At 48.1% G+C, this 17,370-nt stretch overlaps 9 protein-coding genes and 1 non-coding gene across 10 annotated transcripts in view; 6 read left to right on the top strand and 4 right to left on the bottom strand.

Annotated features, from left to right (window-relative positions):
* Positions 1 to 794, bottom strand: part of CNBI2790 (hypothetical protein) — a gene marked incomplete at both ends in the record, with an annotated part of 3,682 nt that extends 2,888 nt beyond the window's left edge. The window contains 3 exons of the mRNA XM_768245.1: positions 1 to 109; positions 159 to 366; positions 459 to 794. The exon at positions 1 to 109 is cut by the window's left edge and continues 17 nt beyond it. Of these exons, the coding sequence (XP_773338.1) occupies positions 1 to 109; positions 159 to 366; positions 459 to 794 (653 nt within the window). The remainder of the gene's footprint in view (positions 110 to 158; positions 367 to 458) is intronic.
* Positions 795 to 1,487: 693 nt separating this feature from the next.
* On the top strand, positions 1,488 to 2,745 carry CNBI2780 (hypothetical protein; the record flags this gene model as incomplete). The annotated part of the gene is made up of 5 exons (XM_768244.1): positions 1,488 to 1,539; positions 1,641 to 1,749; positions 1,806 to 2,169; positions 2,230 to 2,466; positions 2,560 to 2,745. 5 exons carry the CDS (start codon positions 1,488 to 1,490, stop codon positions 2,743 to 2,745), a joined length of 948 nt encoding a protein of 315 aa, XP_773337.1.
* Positions 2,746 to 4,881: 2,136 nt separating this feature from the next.
* CNBI2770 (hypothetical protein) lies at positions 4,882 to 6,577 on the top strand (the record flags this gene model as incomplete). Its single annotated transcript, XM_768243.1, has 11 exons — positions 4,882 to 5,076; positions 5,140 to 5,211; positions 5,263 to 5,409; positions 5,458 to 5,515; positions 5,579 to 5,671; positions 5,738 to 5,803; positions 5,852 to 5,883; positions 5,947 to 6,003; positions 6,054 to 6,239; positions 6,288 to 6,375; positions 6,432 to 6,577. 11 exons carry the CDS (start codon positions 4,882 to 4,884, stop codon positions 6,575 to 6,577), a joined length of 1,140 nt encoding a protein of 379 aa, XP_773336.1.
* Positions 6,578 to 6,842: 265 nt separating this feature from the next.
* On the top strand, positions 6,843 to 6,930 carry CNBIt040. Its single transcript is given in 2 exon segments — positions 6,843 to 6,880; positions 6,894 to 6,930. It is a non-coding gene; the product is annotated as a tRNA-Phe (tRNA).
* Positions 6,931 to 7,256: 326 nt separating this feature from the next.
* On the bottom strand, positions 7,257 to 8,527 carry CNBI2760 (hypothetical protein; the record flags this gene model as incomplete). Its single annotated transcript, XM_768242.1, has 3 exons — positions 7,257 to 7,915; positions 7,982 to 8,358; positions 8,415 to 8,527. 3 exons carry the CDS (start codon positions 8,525 to 8,527, stop codon positions 7,257 to 7,259), a joined length of 1,149 nt encoding a protein of 382 aa, XP_773335.1.
* A 474-nt stretch (positions 8,528 to 9,001) lies between these two features.
* CNBI2750 (hypothetical protein) lies at positions 9,002 to 10,679 on the top strand (the record flags this gene model as incomplete). The annotated part of the gene is made up of 5 exons (XM_768241.1): positions 9,002 to 9,194; positions 9,245 to 9,289; positions 9,344 to 9,737; positions 9,786 to 9,986; positions 10,040 to 10,679. The coding sequence occupies 5 exons, from the start codon at positions 9,002 to 9,004 to the stop codon at positions 10,677 to 10,679; spliced, it is 1,473 nt and encodes a 490-aa protein (XP_773334.1).
* Positions 10,680 to 10,781: 102 nt separating this feature from the next.
* Positions 10,782 to 12,197, bottom strand: CNBI2740 (hypothetical protein; the record flags this gene model as incomplete). Its single annotated transcript, XM_768240.1, has 6 exons — positions 10,782 to 11,052; positions 11,099 to 11,312; positions 11,372 to 11,642; positions 11,695 to 11,703; positions 11,756 to 12,001; positions 12,060 to 12,197. 6 exons carry the CDS (start codon positions 12,195 to 12,197, stop codon positions 10,782 to 10,784), a joined length of 1,149 nt encoding a protein of 382 aa, XP_773333.1.
* Positions 12,198 to 13,068: 871 nt separating this feature from the next.
* On the bottom strand, positions 13,069 to 13,673 carry CNBI2730 (hypothetical protein; the record flags this gene model as incomplete). Its single annotated transcript, XM_768239.1, has 4 exons — positions 13,069 to 13,097; positions 13,151 to 13,425; positions 13,476 to 13,559; positions 13,615 to 13,673. 4 exons carry the CDS (start codon positions 13,671 to 13,673, stop codon positions 13,069 to 13,071), a joined length of 447 nt encoding a protein of 148 aa, XP_773332.1.
* A 505-nt stretch (positions 13,674 to 14,178) lies between these two features.
* Positions 14,179 to 15,306, top strand: CNBI2720 (hypothetical protein; the record flags this gene model as incomplete). Its single annotated transcript, XM_768238.1, has 2 exons — positions 14,179 to 14,800; positions 14,855 to 15,306. 2 exons carry the CDS (start codon positions 14,179 to 14,181, stop codon positions 15,304 to 15,306), a joined length of 1,074 nt encoding a protein of 357 aa, XP_773331.1.
* A 560-nt stretch (positions 15,307 to 15,866) lies between these two features.
* Positions 15,867 to 17,334, top strand: CNBI2710 (hypothetical protein; the record flags this gene model as incomplete). The annotated part of the gene is made up of 6 exons (XM_768237.1): positions 15,867 to 15,914; positions 15,993 to 16,035; positions 16,102 to 16,186; positions 16,246 to 16,373; positions 16,428 to 16,528; positions 16,582 to 17,334. 6 exons carry the CDS (start codon positions 15,867 to 15,869, stop codon positions 17,332 to 17,334), a joined length of 1,158 nt encoding a protein of 385 aa, XP_773330.1.
* Between the last annotated feature and the right edge of the window lie 36 nt (positions 17,335 to 17,370).

The following is a 17,370-nucleotide window of genomic DNA, read 5'->3' as shown; positions in this document are numbered from 1 at the left end:
TTTTGAACTTCACATATAAATTGCCAAGTATCCTCGCATCCATCGGCGTCCTGAAAGGAAAGAGCAATATCAAGTTTCGATTCTGGATCCGTCCAAACTATCAGAGTATCTACCAGATAGATTGTCAGACTCGGAACGCGTACTTGCAGGAAACAAACCTTGTTGTTTGCCGTAGATATCATCCCTTTCAACATTGGAATTCAACAAGATATCTTTGGTCAAGAATCCTCCAGGCTCATCTTCATTCTCCTGAACTTGAGGTGATTCAGCCTCCACTAAAATGACTGCATGGCCATCCGCATTGATCATCCCACGACAAATGCCTGTCCCTCGGTCGAACCATGACTCGTCACGAAGCTCGTACACCTGAATTGGAACGCCACGAACATCAGTTATTATGCAAGACACAGAATGGCCAGCGTTGTTATACGAGTAAGTAGAGACAGAAGAATACATACCTTAACGCGTTTCCGCTCTCTCTCCGTCCGATACCTCAAGTTCTCGTATTCCATCTCCCCCGTAAGGTCTTCAACGTCAACCTCTGGCTGTGAATCAAGAATGATTTGGTCTCCCATTCCTTCCGATTCTCCTTCTGGAACCTCTTCTACCAATTCAGGTGCTTCTGCTTGCATGTCCCCTGCTGATGCGCCGGGTAGGGGAGCGTGAGAGGTACTAGGGGATGGGGAAGCGGATGGGTCGGGCAGGAGGGTGGATCCGGAGTGCGTATAGCTGTGTGGGGAGTCGAGGTGTATATCTGAAGATGAAACTGTGGGATGTAGGGCTGTCATAGCCATACTACGATCCCTGGGTATATAGAGTCGAGTCGCAGTGGAAGAGAACGGGTTATGCAGTTGCCGCTGGTTATGTTATTTGTTGTTGTGGGTGGAGTGTGTTACGTAATTCCCCTCAACTCTTGACTTTGAATTTGTATTGAGGAGTCTAGTTATTACGGAGTGTGCATCTCTCTCGTTTGCTCTAATCGCTGCTTCCGATGTCCTCACAACCACCAAAGCGACCACGCTCCTCAGACGTACAGCTCCCAAGCCCAAAAAGATCACGCATAGTACCATATACACGTCCAAAGCAGTCCACAAATCAAGGCTTCCTCAGCAGGACTTTCGGGGTCATGTCAAACTTGTTGGGTTGGGGAACACGTAAGTATTCACCCACTAAGCATGCAGCTCGACCTGACAATCACAGCACGAGAACAAGAATCAAATTCCAGCGATGACGGACAATCCTCTTCTCATTCACGCGCCTCTTCTCCAGACCCGTTAGATTCAATACCAAGAGGTTCCTCCCACGATCCACCATCACCACCTCCTCCAGCGGAAACCCGCCGTCCCCCTATACGGCCTAACCGGGATGCTTATTCTTCCCAAGCATCGCCATTTACTTGGTCGGCAACGATAGATGGTCAGAGACGGCCTTTATGGGTGGATAGGGATACGGACACGGAAGACAGAGCGAGTCAGAGAGTGATTTCCATGTTCTCAGGGAACGTAGGTGCTTTAAATCGGAGGAGAACGCTTAGAAAAGGTGGGTATGAAAGGATTCGTTGGTGGATAAAGGTACTGACAATGGATGGAAAGTCGATGATAGGCTAGCGGGTATACGGACGGTTCTGCGCAACGATCAAGCCACCAAGTCATTTGACGAAGTTGTACAATCAAAACCGCAGCAAGAGGTTTACAAACCTAAACAAAAACGGGAAATAGGCGTCAAAGCCCAAGAGCAAGCCTCCAAGTCGTGCGTCCAAACCCGCCACCTCCCCGCAAAGCTAATAACCTACCGTATAGATCCAGTTTTGAATTCGTCTCCATTCTCAAGAACCTCAAAGCACTGCAGCTCGCCAAAGAAAAGGCCCTCAAACCTTCCGTGCCATCCAAACTGTCTCCTCAACAAGAATCCAAAGTTGACGCACACCTTCGAAATCCCAAATTCAAAGTCACTCTCAACGTCTCTGAAGTGGAAGCTGGAAGTCTCAGGAGGCTCAAGCCTAGTACGTGGTTGGATGATGAGGTGATGAACGCGTACTGCGATTTGATGTGTAGTCGGTTCAAGGATGGGAAGGCGGGGAGAAAAGTTCATTCTTTGAATTCCTTTTTCTATGGCAAGCTTGTGGATCAGGGGTACGCCGCTGGACGGTTGAAGCGATGGACTAAAAAAGTGAGCTTGTGCCCTATGCTCGTCCTGTCCATCCCGCTAATCCTGGCACGCTATTTCAAGATCGATATCTTCTCGCTCGATGTTCTCATCTTCCCTATCAACCAAGGTAACATGCACTGGACCGCATGTGCCATTAATTTTGCCAAGAAACGGATAGAGTACTACGACTCGATGGGAGATTATGGGAATGCGAGGAAACAAGTGTTTAGAAAAGTGAGAGGATATGTGGAGGCTGAACACAAGGAAAAGAAAGGAAGGGCAATGGATTGGGAAGGATGGCATGATTACTTCAACAAGGTGTGTATCGCCAAATCTTACCAATCTCATGCGCCATCAGACTCATGTTTTTTTCTTTTCTTTCTTTCTTTCTTTTAGAACACACCACAACAGAATAACGGTTCAGACTGTGGCGTCTTTTCATGCCAAACATTAGAGATGATCACTCGCGGTCGGGATATTGTCACCCAGGGTTTCGAGTTTACTGCGAAGGACATGCCGTTCATGAGGAGAATGATGATTTATGAGATTGGGGAAGGCAAATTAGAGAAGAGGACCTGGGGTTCGCCTGCGTTATAGGTTGAAGACCGTGGTGTTCAAAGGGTGTCAGTTTCACAATTAGGTGTCTGGAAAATGTGTATTATCCCTAGGGACCTGTATTTGTATGACTTATTATGGACTTCTTTAATCGCACGACAGTCCAACTGTGTTGATTGTAAAGCTCCATTTTTTTGCTCTTCAAAAGGTCACCTTTAGCCAGACACTCAAGAGGAGACTTACGTGCGACTGATGTATGCTCTGCTAAGCCCTTCACTTGTGCATGGACTCCATGTCCCATTCGCCCCATCTAGTATGGGATAGTAGGGCATATCGCGTCAGTCATCAGACACGATCTTCTTACACTACCTTCTTACTCTTTCCTACACAGTCTCAAGATCCATCAGCTGCTCATAACAAAATCAATTAGCATGTCCCAGGAAAGCCAGAACTTTGACCATTGCTCTGTAATAACACAGTCTCACCATCAGCTTCATGAACACCTAGACGAGAAAAAAAAACACCGGCATCGAAAGTTTTTGGTCTAGACAGAATCTTACTCTGGGCTGGGTGTTAATCCACTATTACGTTAGGACGAAGGATGATCCAAGGTGAAAATGGCGCTCTACAGCTTGGCCACCTCAAGTTGCTGAAGCACTGATCATCGTCATCCGCTCACCATAAACCTTGCTTATCATTGCTGCCTCTTAATCCGGGGCCCTGAACAACACATGGACATTCCATTCGTAAGTTTCTCACTATACGCGAGTGTAAGCGGGTGTGGAGGCTTATTGGTAGAGGCGTTAGGAGAGCAGAAGTCTTCGTTCAAGAAGATTGAGAGTTTAGAGAGAAATAGATGGCATGTTGGTCATCAAGTCTAACTACTCGGTCTTATGTACCTTTTTTCCTTCCCCGTCCGTCCAGCGGACTCGTACTACGGACAAGACTAATCTACATACATGTGTACGTACGACGGACTCAGTCCGCCATCCTGGTCTCCTGCCTCCTCATCCTTCTTCATCCGTCCATCCCATATCCTTACAGCGAGGTCAGTCGCGAAAAGTAAACTCTTGTTAGGAGCAACAACACCTTTGATATCAGTAATAGGAAGGGTTACCAGCTGGCGGAGGTCTGCTAAAGATGGTCAGGAGGTAGGTGCGGAGGCTATAGGTACGCGGCGGTCATACGAGAATTCATCTTCTCGCAATCCAGTATGCATCATTTGATATGATAACAAAGCCTCGTCTCATCTTCTCACTCACCGCAAGTTGACTCAACCTTTAAGCGTAACAGACGCCTTGACCTCATGTTCCGCGAAGCATCGCCGAGATCTCATCTCCCGTCGCAGATCCCCGAATGGCGGATCTGTGAGGACTGTGACACTCACCGGTCACATCCTAGCCTGTCACTTGTAACAACTATCCGCTATATTATTATACATGCTTACCTTACGGCCGAACACAGACCGTCTGTCGTTTGCTTTTCCCGTTACTTTCGGCGACACGGCGATCAGGAATCAGCAAGAAGGTAAAGACGTCATAAGATGATGATGGTAACCTGCAGCGCGCTGATAGTATTAATTATGATGAGATAAGATTCAGTGTTGCCCACCGCTTTCCCTGTTCAACAATTATTATTGTTCTTTTTTATCGTCATTAGCTTCGGCCATTGCGTCGACATGTATTGACCGAGGTACCAAATTCGTTATCAAAGAAGACGAGGTGGTCCATAATAAGGGACAAAAAGAAGACGGAAGCCCGCGGAGGCCCAGTTGGGCCCCAGACCTGAGTAGTCGCCGACCATATTGGCGCTTCTTGGCATTCTGTCTTCGGCGCACTCGGCAACCGTTCATTGTTGGCGAACTAGAGGCTGTTCCTGCGATCATGTCTGTGCGCTATGATGCTAATGTGGGGTGCGCCCTTTGGCCATTACGCAATCAGCAGCATCCCCGGCAGAAGCGCTGAGGGCGAGGAACGGCGAAGCGGCGAAGGATGCCAAGAATAAAGTTCAGGGCTGATGCCTTTATTTCCCAAACGGACGCTGCGGATATGTCCGATTGCAGATGTTGTTGTGGTTTGTGGGAGATGGTTATAAAAAGGCGCCAAAGCAGCCAGATCTCCGTCTCCGATCTCCATCTCTGTTGCCACTTTGCTACTTAACATCGCCGCTCGAACACCAATGTCTGCCCCAGCCCCCGACCACAACAAGCCATCCATGGACGGCACAACGATCAACTTCAACAACAGCGCCAAGGGCCACAACGAACCGCTTCCCGTGGCCGAGGAGAACAACGAGCTCGACCGCTATGTCACAGACGACTTGCCCAGGCAGCCGAGGATGGCTGCCAAGCCCCAAATTCCAGACGCTATCATGGTAAATTTAGCTTGCTCTGCTGGCACTCCACGGGAGATGCTAATCACAGCCGATCTAATGTAGGCCGTTCAGCCCTTGAGGAAGAACGAGATGCAACCCTCTTATGCTCAAGACCTTGGTACCGGCACTATTGATGTAAGCTTCTCACATCTCGCGCGTTCTACGCCATACTCACCACGCTCACAGCACGGATGCTATGGCTCCATGATGAACGTGCTTGGTGAATGCATCGGTGCTTTGGGTATGATCCCTTGCTGCCCTTGCCCCAACCCGTTCAACAACATCTCTCAGGGTGCCGTCGGTTTGGTCTCCCGGTTTGGTCAGTTCTACAAGGTGAGTTACGTCCCATTGTAACCAGTCCAATGCTTATTTCGGCTGCAGTCTGTCGATCCAGGTTTGGTCAAGGTCAATGTCTGCACTGAGGATGTCAGAGTTGTTGGTGAGTAAACCAGTTTAGGGCTAGTTTGAGGCAGAAGTGATGGCAAGCTGACAACTCTTTCAGATGTTAAGATCCAACTCACTTCCGTTCCCCGTCAGACCGTCCAAACTAAAGACAATGTTTCTGTTGAAGTTGACAGCGTAATCTGCTGGCACGGTAAGTTGGGTCTCGATCGCCCAATATCATCGCTGCTTGACGTGTAAACTGACCTGGTTGCTGTAGTCATCTCCCCTTACCGAGCCGCATTTGGAATCAACGACGTGAGGTCTGCTTTGGTGGAGCGTGCCCGTAAGTGAAATGCGAGGAAATTGAATTGTATCTGACTTTCTCATGCAGAAACTACCCTTCGTCAGGTAGTCGGTGGAAGAGTATGTTTTTATATATTCTGTTATTTTATTTGCCAGTCAATCGGCGCTGACGTCCTGTTTTAGGTCCTTCAAAGTGTAATCTCCGACCGGGAGGGTCTTGCTCATGAAGTTGCCGAGATCGTAGGTATTCTCCTCCCGTAACCTCGTTCAGATGCTCATTTCTTATTCAGATCGAAGCTACCGCCGAGAAGTGGGGTGTCGCCATCGAATCTATCCTTCTCAAGGACATCAATTTCTCCGTCGAATTGCAGCAATCTCTTTCTAGTGCTGCCACTCAGAAGAGGATTGGTGAATCCAAGGTTATCGCTGCCAGAGCCGAGGTTGATGCCGCCAAGTTGATGAGGCAAGCTGCCGACGTGAGTACCCGAAGCTGTGGTAAACATCGCTGACTTGTGATTCAATAGATTCTTGCATCGCCAGCTGCTATGCAGATCCGTCAACTCGAAGCTCTCCAGAACATGGCTCGATCATCTGGCAGCAAGGTTGTCTTTGGTATGTTATTCTGATCTCGTCTCATGATATTTGCAATTGCTGATGTCTTTCGATAGTCCCTATGAACCTCGGAACAATGGGTGCAGCCGGTATGAACGACGTTGCACACCAAATCGCCGCCTCTGGTCACGACGAGCATGCAGATCATGGGCCAAGTACTGCAACCAACGCTGGTATTATCAGCTCTATGGCCAACGTCTAACCCATGGGAAGAAGAGAATCTGACTAATATCATCTAATGGGATCAACTGTGGATATAATTCGAGCTTTGCCGTTTTGTCAAGCTCAAAAGTGTATTATATAGGCACGTAAGAGTAAAATAGTGACATGAATGTATTTAATGCAGAATCTGCGACTATTCTGCTCTGCTCTTGGCAATGATTAGAAGACAAACGTTTAAACGTGAATAGAGTACGTAGCAGAAGGCAGATGAGAGAAGGAATGCGGAAATCATGGTTTACGTAAATGGCGGCATAGCTCAGTTGGGAGAGCGCACGACTGAAGTTCATCGAGAATCAAATCGTGCGGTCCCTGGTTCGATCCCGGGTGGCGCCAACATTTTTGTCTTTTTCGACTTCCTTTCAAATTCTGAGAAGACAAACCATCACAAACGAAAAGGGGTGTAAGGCTGCATGCCGTATAATCTTGAGGAAAGAAGGACTATACACACTGCCTTGGCCCTTGAATTTATGTTTAGCCGCTTTCATGGATTGAAAGCAGATTTTGTCCGATTGCTCCACAAATGAGCTGGCATCCCGTAAAGCTAGAAACCGATTTTCATTTTTCTTGAACAGTGGCCACAGGTATAAAAGAAACATGTCAGGTACAGATGTAGTATGCGGATACATGGCCCAAAAATGCTAATAAAGATGTCGTACAATTTACTTGCGCTTCCTGGCAAGCTCCTTCTCAAACCTAGCCTTTTTGGCCTTGCCGCTCGTAGAGCCAGTGCCGCTGACCCTCTTCTTCCCTCGCTCCAAAGCATCTCCCCTCTGGCCAAACTTGCCCGAAACACCATCCCAGACTCCCTTGTCTCCTCTGTCTCCGAGCACCCCTTCCAATTCTGCCTCCAAACCATTTCTTCCTCTTCTACCTCTGCTTGGCCCAACACCGAAGCCCATTGCCAAAGCAGCCTCATCATCTCTTCTTCTCTTGGCTTCCCTCTTGCTGGTTACCAATCGAGTCATGTTCTCTTCTTCGAATTCGTCGATCCTCTTCAACTCTGCAGCACGCTTAGCGCTGACAGAGTTGGAATACTTGGCAGCAGCAGACGTGACCGGACGAACGGAGAGACCAGAGGTAGATTCAAGTAAGGGCGCAGAGTCCATGGTGGCGGCGAACTCGGACAGGAGTGCGGGAGCACGGCGTTCTCTTTCGCGGCCCTGGGGAGCAGCTTCGGAATAGGGGACAGCAGCGACACGCGGGGGACGGTAGACTCCGGATTTCTCGTCGTCTGAACCAGTAGGGGATCCGCCGCGGGCGGCCTTGGGAGATGTCCGGGAGGTAATAGCAGATGGATTGGGTCGGAATGATAATGGATCTGTAGATGGGCAAGTTAATTTTTTTTAATTTTTTTGCTCTTGCACAGACAATTAGACAAACTCACCTTCTTCAACGTCTTCGACAACATCCTTGCCCCTCTTATCTTCAGCCTCGGCAAGCCCGATCAACTTCTTAATCTGGTACTCCAACTTGTTCTCCAGCCCTCTCACTTTGTCCATAACTTCTTGGTTCATTACCAACTCTCCCGCGATCTCATTCAACACATTATCATCTGTGAGTTCCGGTCGTGAACGGGGGTTCGGAAAAGGGATGGAAAGGGCTGTGGAAGTGGATGGATCGGGAGCAGCCTCTGTTGAGGATGTCAACCGTAAAGCAAGCAGGATAACGAGTTGGTGAAGGGATGACAAGAGGAGGTGAGGGCGGAGATTGAGAAGGGAAAGACCATTGGCAAAATCAAGATCCTCCTCTTTGTTTTGGACTCTAAAGAAGCTTATCAGCTGTCTTGCAGCATAGACTTAAAAGCGAGACAAGCTCACTTGTTTAATAATGGAACAGAAGAAGAAGTAGTTGCATCAACAGCTGTCTGAATAGTCCCAAATAATTTCAGAACCTCATCCGTAGAAAGAATAACCTCGGCGTCACTGTCCATCGTGCTATATATTTTCCGTGACGACCTATTGACAGCATGTCAGCGTTTGTCCCAAGTTGATCACTGTGATAAAGTGGATGGCAATGGAGAATCCTCAGTCGCGAGTTTTCTAGGCTCGCTCCACCCTCCTAAGGTGGAATAGGCGTGTAATCTGTACACCTCTCTTTTGGAGGTGCTCAGTGCCCAGTGCGGTAGCATCATCGGATCCTCCATATGCTTGTACAGGCGAAAGAAAGACTTACGTGGCTGATGTGGTTTTCACGGTTTGTGGATGTGAAGAAGAGAAAAAAGACGAAAGAAAAAGGAAATGGCTGAAAAATTGTTGCAGGGAATTTGATGTGAAAAAGTGGTGACATCAACGTATGTTCTGCCGGCTGCCGAAGAGCCGCGCATAGCAGCGAGGACATTCAACTTATTCGTACATTTCCATTTAGCATCTACACATCTACCTCTTCAAGCGAATATGTCGCCATAATGTCTGTCGCGCATATAGCAGACAGCAAAGGCGTCCAGGGACCCGCAAAATGGTCGGCTGTCAAGAACGCAGTGCAGTTCTCTGCTGCTGCCAAGGATAAGAACAGAAGAAACCAAACAGACACCTTGCCAGTGTCGACCACGTCTACCTCGGTTTCTGCGGCCTTTGCTAGATCTTTGGTGCTTTTTACCGGTAAGTTAATAGATGAGGTATGCTGAAAGTGTCCTGATCCGGATATATAGGCTTTCTATTTAAACGGCCGTCAAAACTGTTCAGACCAAACAGAGGTACTGCCGTTGCACTGACGTACTAATTGGCTTTGCTGACTCAAGGAATTATAGTGGATACCTGGTTGGGTCTAAGGCAATTAGCTCTGTCAACTGAACAAACTATATCCCCAGCTTTCATCAGATCCCTTCTTAGACAAAAAGCTGGTATAATTGCGGTGACCCTGACGATCCTTCCTCCAATGCTGGTTAACGCAACGCTAGGCTTCCTGCTATTCACGTCCCATTCCCTCTTCACTCTGGGGCTCTCTCGGTTATCATTCTTCCAGAGAAAGATCGAAATGGAAGATGGGACGGAAGTCGACGAGGAAGAAGATATCAATCTGGAAACATTGATCAGGGGTCCTTCAATCATTCCAAATCATCCGACGATTTTGTCTGCGATTGCTGGGGCGGGCGCAGGACTCGTGCAGGGTGCTGCCTTTACGCCAGTAGAGAATGTTGTACGGTAAGCAAACCATGATCGTTCCATGTCTGCCATGCTCATTCATTGCAGTTTCCTTCACCAATCTGCCACATCTTGGGCTACACTTCTCGCCCGTCTTGTCCATTTGCCCGTACCCGAAGTACCCAATGCATTCGAAGGGAAACAACCGGCAACGCCTATGCAAGCCATCAAAAACTTGTTTGCAAGTGAAACTTGGAGGAAGAATAGGAATTGGTGGACTGGATGGCGATGGGTGGTGGCTCGTGACGCGTGAGAGGGCCTTTCAACTCATTTGTAAACGAAGCTGATAGTTTCGTGGGTAGACTGAGCTATAGCTGTTTCTTTGCCGCCTTTGATGTTACGCGCCGCGTGGCTCTACGAGTAAAAGCCCTGTTTGGGGGTAATATTGAGCATGGTTGGGAAAACATATTTATTATCGAATTCCCAGACGATCATCCGCAAAGTGCATCCCCATCAATCTCCAACTCTCCTGCCAAATACCGCCCGGATTCCGATCAGCCCCAAGCGCCCACTATTGCCCGTGTCGCGCAAGCAACAACCATCGTCACTGGGGGCATTATTGCGAGCTATCTCGCACAGATGGCTGGGAGGCCGCTTAGGACTTGTCAAAGGATCATGATGCTTGACGAAAGGGAGAGGATGCGTGCCGAAAAAGCACAAGGACGAGCTCAAGCTGGCGGAGCAGGAAGCGTTTCGAGCTCAAATAGCAGCAATACTTTGAGACGGGGCAAACCTCATCCAATACTTGAAGTTCTCCGAACTAAGGGTATCCGCCCCTTCATTCATTCAGAAGGACTGTTGCAGTCAGCACCGATGAAAGAGGCTTTTCAGCAAGAGGGCAGGCTGGTGAGGACGATGAAAAGTGTCGGATGGAAGATGGCCGCCATGGGTCCGTGGGGTTTTGGATTCCTAGTGTGGGCTTGGGTTGGTGGAGAAGTATGAGATCATCAATTGCTACAAATCAACATTGCAAAACGATACCCTGCAGAATTATACCATGCACTGAATGCTCGCATTTACGATTCTACTACTTACTTATTTCTATTAACCGCTTAGCATCTCTTGTTCTATCTGACCATGGAAGGCAGCCTCCGCTTCCAACACTTGCTCTCCGAATTCTCTAGGAACACCACATTTGGCCAAAACGCCCATAAGGCCGCCTTGGGACTCGGTAGCTTGCATGAGCGCTGCCTCCTGTTCGGGGGAGCGAACAAGCATCATACCGGCGTAACCGAGGGAGTTGAGCTCAAGAGGCGGGTGGGGTGAAGGAAGAGGATAGGAAGGGAGGGTACGGGGGATAAGGTGGAGGTGTTCACTGTGTAATGTTAGTGTACAATTTAATAGAAGAGTAAACTACTCACAGGGTCATCAAGATGTTCCATCCACCGTCCTTGTCCCCACCACCTCTGCGAGCAGCGTCAAACGCCATATCCAAGAGTCTCATCAACGCAGGAGCGAGGAAATCAATAAGTTGTTCTGTCGATTCGGAAGTGGGAGGTACGGGCATTTGAGCAGAAGGAGGCAAGGGGTGGACGATGTGAAGGTAAGGGAGGTTCGGCAGGATTACAGGTTTGTCTACGAGCATAAGATATCAGTATTGCACATGCGCAGAAAGATTGTTTAATAGATCTCACCAAGTCTGTCAAATTGCACCTCCTGTACCCATTCTTCCACAGGCGCCCTTCCTCCTGGAGCTTCGACAAACTGCAAATGCCTCCATTTCTGGCTCGCTCCAGCACCTTCGCCGCCATTGTAGAACGCGAGCAGCTTGCTAGGCCGAATGGGATGACGGGAAGCAGCGAGGAGGATGTTGTACGCAAGAGCGAGTTGAGGAGGGGTAGGAGGAAGGTCTTGAGGTTGGTAAGTGAAAGGGCAAAGGAGGATGTGTCCCGGGAGAAGGGAGTACTATGTCAAGTCAGCCTGGCTGTAGATGAACAGTGAGATAATGGACGCTAACCTTGTTAAGCTAGTAAATTGTTAGCACATAGTTACTGAAGTGGCCACAGAAACTTGCTTACCAAAATGGACATGCCCTCCTCGCCCTCGAATCCCTCCAAAGATCCAACAAACAATTCGGGGACGTAAGGTGGCTTGAAAGGTTCCAGCTCATTTTGCTTGTTCACAAGCTCGACTTTATCATCTTCATTAGTCACGCGAGGTCTTTTCTTGTCTGGAGATCCATCCTTTTCGGCGCGAATAGCAGCGAGAGCATCTGCTTTGGCCTTGGCCTTGTCTTGGAGGGCAGGGCAGAGACGGACGTTGAACTGCCAAATGTTAGAGTGTGACTTGTACATAGTATGTGTATGTCCAGAAGCTACGCACCCTTCGTCCTTGAGAGATTACATCCTTTGCTTCACTAGGGAAGTAAAAGAGCTGTCCGGAGGATCGAGCCTCGTCGAACTTTTCCGGAAGCTTGGATAAGAGGTCTGTGGGATTGGAGTGGTTTATGGGGTAAGCCATTGCGTGCTGTCTTCTAAGCTGTTGGGTAACTAGGCGTTTTGTCGTCCTTGGGGCTGTGATGAAAAAACTGCGGGTTGTATTCATAGATATACACGAAGGCAAGAAAGGGAAAAAGGAAAAGAAGGGAAAAGAGATGACATGGAAAAGAACGAGTAGCCGCATCTCTCGTCTCCATTTCAGGCACCACTCCATAGCCGACAACGATTCCTTCTTTGTCACTATCCAGCAGAAGCCATTTTTTGCGCAGAAGAGCAATACATCACATTAGATATATGTAATCACCGGAGGAATGTAGACCCTTGATACATGAAATCCAACAATGCGGACTTAGCCTTTCAGCAGGCACGAGTTGTCTAGCCACTCTTAACGATCATCTTCTTCTCTATCCAGCGTACAGGGTCCCGTCCCGGAAGATGATAGTCTTGCAGCATACAGAGTTAAATAAACCTTAGATAACAACGCGTATGGAGAGACATTGAGGGTACGATTAAAGACAGCATATCTTGCGCATTGGCAGCTTTGTCGTGTACAACTGCCGTACTGTCTACTCTATTCTCAAACAAGAACGAAGGCAAACATCGTCTTGATCAAAGCAAGGTAATACTAACCAAAGTGGATAAAAATTGGTGAATAACTGGCAGATAATTGGTAGACGAAATCCTGAGGCTTGAATGCTGGTAACAAGTGAGCGTCTAAAACTTCGCATATGAATATGCCCATCCTTAACCAAAACGCAAATGGTAGCAGAAAGGCTAGAGAATAGTCAGTAAACTGCTGGCAATTGTCCGAATTTCAAGTTAGAGCAGCATATTTCAGCTGATTTGACGGTCCGCCGTCCAATAATATCATTTATTATACAGATGCATGCCTCCTAATCTGAGGAAGCACAACCTCGACAACCTATATCACCAGTCAGCCTTGTCGGCAGAGGCCACCGGAGAAACAAAACTCACCACAATGAGGACATTCGACAACTGTGCCCTTTTTCAACTGCGCCTTGGGTACTCTGCAGATGCAGGTCGATCCCTGAAAGTTCATATCGCGGGTTTGAATACATCGCACACAGCACAGCTTCTCGTAACCATTCTTCTTCCACTTTGCTATGAGGTTGGCGTCGGCATATCCTTGTTTTAAAAGCCAGTCGTAGAGTTCTCGTGAGATAAGCTCGCGCTTGTAGTAAAGATCGTAGATGTATCGGGAACGAGCATGTGATAGTCGCATAATCGGCCTTAAACTGCATTAGCTGATGATTTCCTTTATCGCAAGGACTTAACCTACCACACAGCCTCAACCTTTCGCTTTCCTTCGTGCGATTCACTCTCAGCATCTCGCATCTTCTTCTCATAATCTTCGAGGACATCCCTGGGTAGGGAAGGAATTGTTAGCGTCCGGCTTGAGATATGGAGCAATGACTTACTGGATGTCCTCGAATCCCTCAGGAGGAGGCTTTGTACGTTGTGTTCTTATCTTGGGCATGTTTTTAGGTATACAGATGCTGATCAATGTTCTATGGCACAGTCTGTTGTAGAATAGAGCATGGAGATGGGTGGCGGGAACAAATTTATATGGGGGATGACATAAGTGGAGGTTGTTTTTGTTGTTCTTCTCGTTGCCGTCGGTGTTTTTTGTCACGAGCAAGCCATCATCCTCTTACGAGTTCCTCATTTACCCATCCACTCTATACAAACAAGCCATAATGGGCAAATGGCAACAATCAAAATATGATACTGAACTTGTATCAAAAATACTCAGGCTATTGTGCGTGCTACCACATTCACCTCAGTAGGCCCCAACTCACGCATCTTACAGCGAGGCGTCAGAGACAAGTCAGCACAGTTCAACAGCTCAAAGAAATCAAAGTAGAGAACCGCTTTCGGACAAGAAATTTTTGTCGTTCATAAAAAACCTCAATCCGGATAGTGCACTTGTTCAGCAATGCTTCAGTCAACTACTTCGTGCTGTACACTCTGAAGTCAAGGGCATGCGTCCTTCCGGTAGTGTTTCACCGCACAGTAACCCATTTGCAGTACCCAGTATCGGCCAACAGCTTTTTTCAGTACAGCCACAACCATTCGCACTCGAACTGACCGACATCGAAGTACCTTCTGCCAGCAGGTTTCCTTCACCAGAGCGGAGACATCGAATGGCCGTCAATCTGCCTCCACCTGTCTTTGATTCTTCCCGTCCTTGGCAATTCCAGTCCTTTAGCTCACAAAGCCGTCCGGAATACTCGAGAAATCATTCAGGCGTTTCCGACTCTGCTGCTTTGGCAGCACAACCCCAGCCGACCAGTCCGCAGCAAGAGTCTGTAGCGCCTCCGGCTTTGCGACAAAGTCCGCTGTCCAGCGCTAGCCGTTCGTGGCTGTCGCAGTACACACACTCTGCCCCCGCATCTGAACCTCGGCCTGTGAGACCGCTGCCTCTTCGATCAATCGGGAGCCGGCGACCATTGTCGTTTTCGCGGTCCACTCGTGATATCCTCAACAACGCCCCTCCGAGTACCTCGCCGCTCGTTCCGCTGGGAGATCGTTCGTCGAGTCTTTATCCACGAGCACAATCGTTGGTGGATGGTCCACGAAGTACTTTGACACCAAGTTCTAGCAGTCAGTCTTTTTTCGAGATTCGTCTACAGACTTTGTCTGATTCACTTGCTGCAGCTTTACGACGGCGCCGAATGCGTGATGAGCTTGGTAACGACAGTACCGAGGAGCGTTCTGCAAACCGTCAGAGAAGATTCGACCCTTCAAGTGAAATTCAACGTGTCTGGCAGGAGGAGAACAATCCGTGGAACGAAGCGGACCCTTCAGGAAGAGATACAAGGCGGGACGGCATCGTCTTTGATGCAGACGTGTATCTGACACAGGGCGCTGATTTCTTGGAATCAAGTCCTGAAGGCGCTTTTGGGGCTAGGGATGATGATGATTGGGTGACTGTTGTTCCTTCCGTGACTGTGCCTGACGAAATTCCGGGAGACGATGCGTGGTTTCTTCCCCCAGCAGGTCTTTCAACAAATGGGGTTCCCGAAGTCCAAGAAAGAAATCGTGATTCGCAAGAAACAACATCAGTCCTCTACCCATCTTCCCATCTGCCACTGAACGAAAATGAATGATTATTCCCGCAGTCCTGTTTACATTGCAAAGTCCTACCACCCTTCCCATTCTTGATTGTATGCTCGTTAATATGGACAGGCAGCATTCTGTCATTAGTATTGTCCTTGTGCATTATATCATGTTGTAATCAGCTGCCTATATTACGCGGTTACACGCATCACTGTATACATATAGTCATTAGCATTGTGCTCTAGAAGACCTACTTACTACTTTGTTTCATGCTGCCTTCTCGGTAGACCCTCGAGATGGATGTACTTTAAAGATGTCATTTACATGCACACAAAGTTTGGCGCTGGCATATGTCAGCGCTGATAATCAATGGGCAGTGGGCAGTATCGTAAAGGTCGGTAAAATACAAGAAGAAACAGTACGATAAAGGATAGCCTCCACTCTATCATTAAGAACGCGTCAACAGCTTCTTCTGCCTCCACTTTTGCAGTTTCGGAGGCGGACAGAAACTAAAAGAACACCAGTCACCCGTCCGTTCTTTCATCTTTTTGCGCAAACCTTTCAAACACATACCATACCAGGATCATTAATTCTGAACTGTCCGGGCACCATGGCAGTTCAAGTCGACATACCCAAATCAGAGGCGTCTCGCGCCGAGGTGTGTTCGAAGCCAACTTCCGGCCCTTTCCTACTGAAGACTTGTTTTGTATGTTCAACTGACAGACTTGATTCGTAGGGTAATACGGCTTTTAAAAAGGGCAAATGGGTTGAAGCTATCGGTACGATTTAACCCAATGCCCATGTCCAATCCACAAGGTACATTTACTTACTGTGGAATATTTCAGGGCACTACACCAACGCTGTCATCTACAACCCGGAAGATCCGGTAGCGTACTGCAACAGAGCTCAAGCGTTCCTCAAGTTAGAAAAGTGAGCTTAACTGTTACTCGCTTGATCATCAAACAATTATTGACTAGAATTGTCATCAGGTATCATGATGCTGAACGGGATTGTACATCTGCTCTCGCTTTACCCAAGGGTAAGAGCAATATCAAGGCGTTGTATAGAAGAGGTCTTGCTAGGAAAGGCCTGGAAAAGATTGAAGAGGCTCTCAGCGGTTCGTAATATCAGTTGATGAATAAGTGGCACTGACATAAGACATTGGAAACAGATATGGAGGAAGTGCTGCGATTAGATAAGAGTAATACGGCCGTCAAGCCAGAGTTGGAGGAGCTCCAGGAGATGAAGACTAAAATGGATCAAGAGAAGAAGGTAGCGCCCCTCTCCATTATGTCCAGCTCTAGATATGGCTGATTGCGCTACAGAAGCCCTCTCGACGACCCCTCACCCCTCCAATTTTGCCAAAACCCCTACCGAAAAAGTCCAGCAATCCACCAAAGTCGGAAGACGTATCTGATCTGACGAATCTTACTCAAGACCTTGGACTAAAGTCTACATCTTCTCGATCTCCGGAGGAGAAGAAAGAGAGTTCGTTCGCGGCTATACGTAAATCTCGCGATGGGAAGAAAATGTCTTTTGTAGGCGAAAGTACTTCTCAGCTATCAAAACAACCCCAAGATAAAGAAGCTGCTACAGACGCTGCTCTTTCCGCCATCTTTCCTCCATCGAAACCTCGTGTCACGTCCACCTCCGGATCCAAAAAGCCGGCAGCCTCAACAATCAACGTAAACTCTACACCAAGCACTTCAGCTTTACCCCCACTGCCCACTTCTTTGGATACCACTTCAACATCCCCTGGTGCCGGTCTGAGCTTACTCCGTTACTTTACGTCGTCACCCACCTACAACTTTTCACTCTTATCACTCTATCCAGCAGAAAATATACCAATAATCCTGGGTACATTGCTGGAACCCGATACCTTGGGTTTTCTGCTGCTTGCTTTGGACGAAGGTGCAAGTAAAGGAACCGAAACGGACAAAGAAAATGTCAAGAAGATTTTAGAAGGTCTGAGACAGACGAAGAGGTGGAAGATGAACATTGGAATGCTTAGTACGGATGAGAAAAAGGCAGGGGAGAATGCTTGGAAATCATGCGGAGGGATCGGTAGCTGGATATAATGACCATTTGCTCGTCAAACATGGTATGCAGTATGC

The sequence above is a fragment of the Cryptococcus neoformans genome, chromosome 9 (assembly GCF_000149385.1).
Source record: "Cryptococcus neoformans var. neoformans B-3501A chromosome 9, whole genome shotgun sequence".
Lineage (NCBI taxonomy): Eukaryota > Fungi > Basidiomycota > Tremellomycetes > Tremellales > Cryptococcaceae > Cryptococcus > Cryptococcus deneoformans.
The sequence above is the reverse complement of the archived record's forward strand: the minus strand, read 5'-3'. Positions and strand labels throughout refer to the sequence as shown.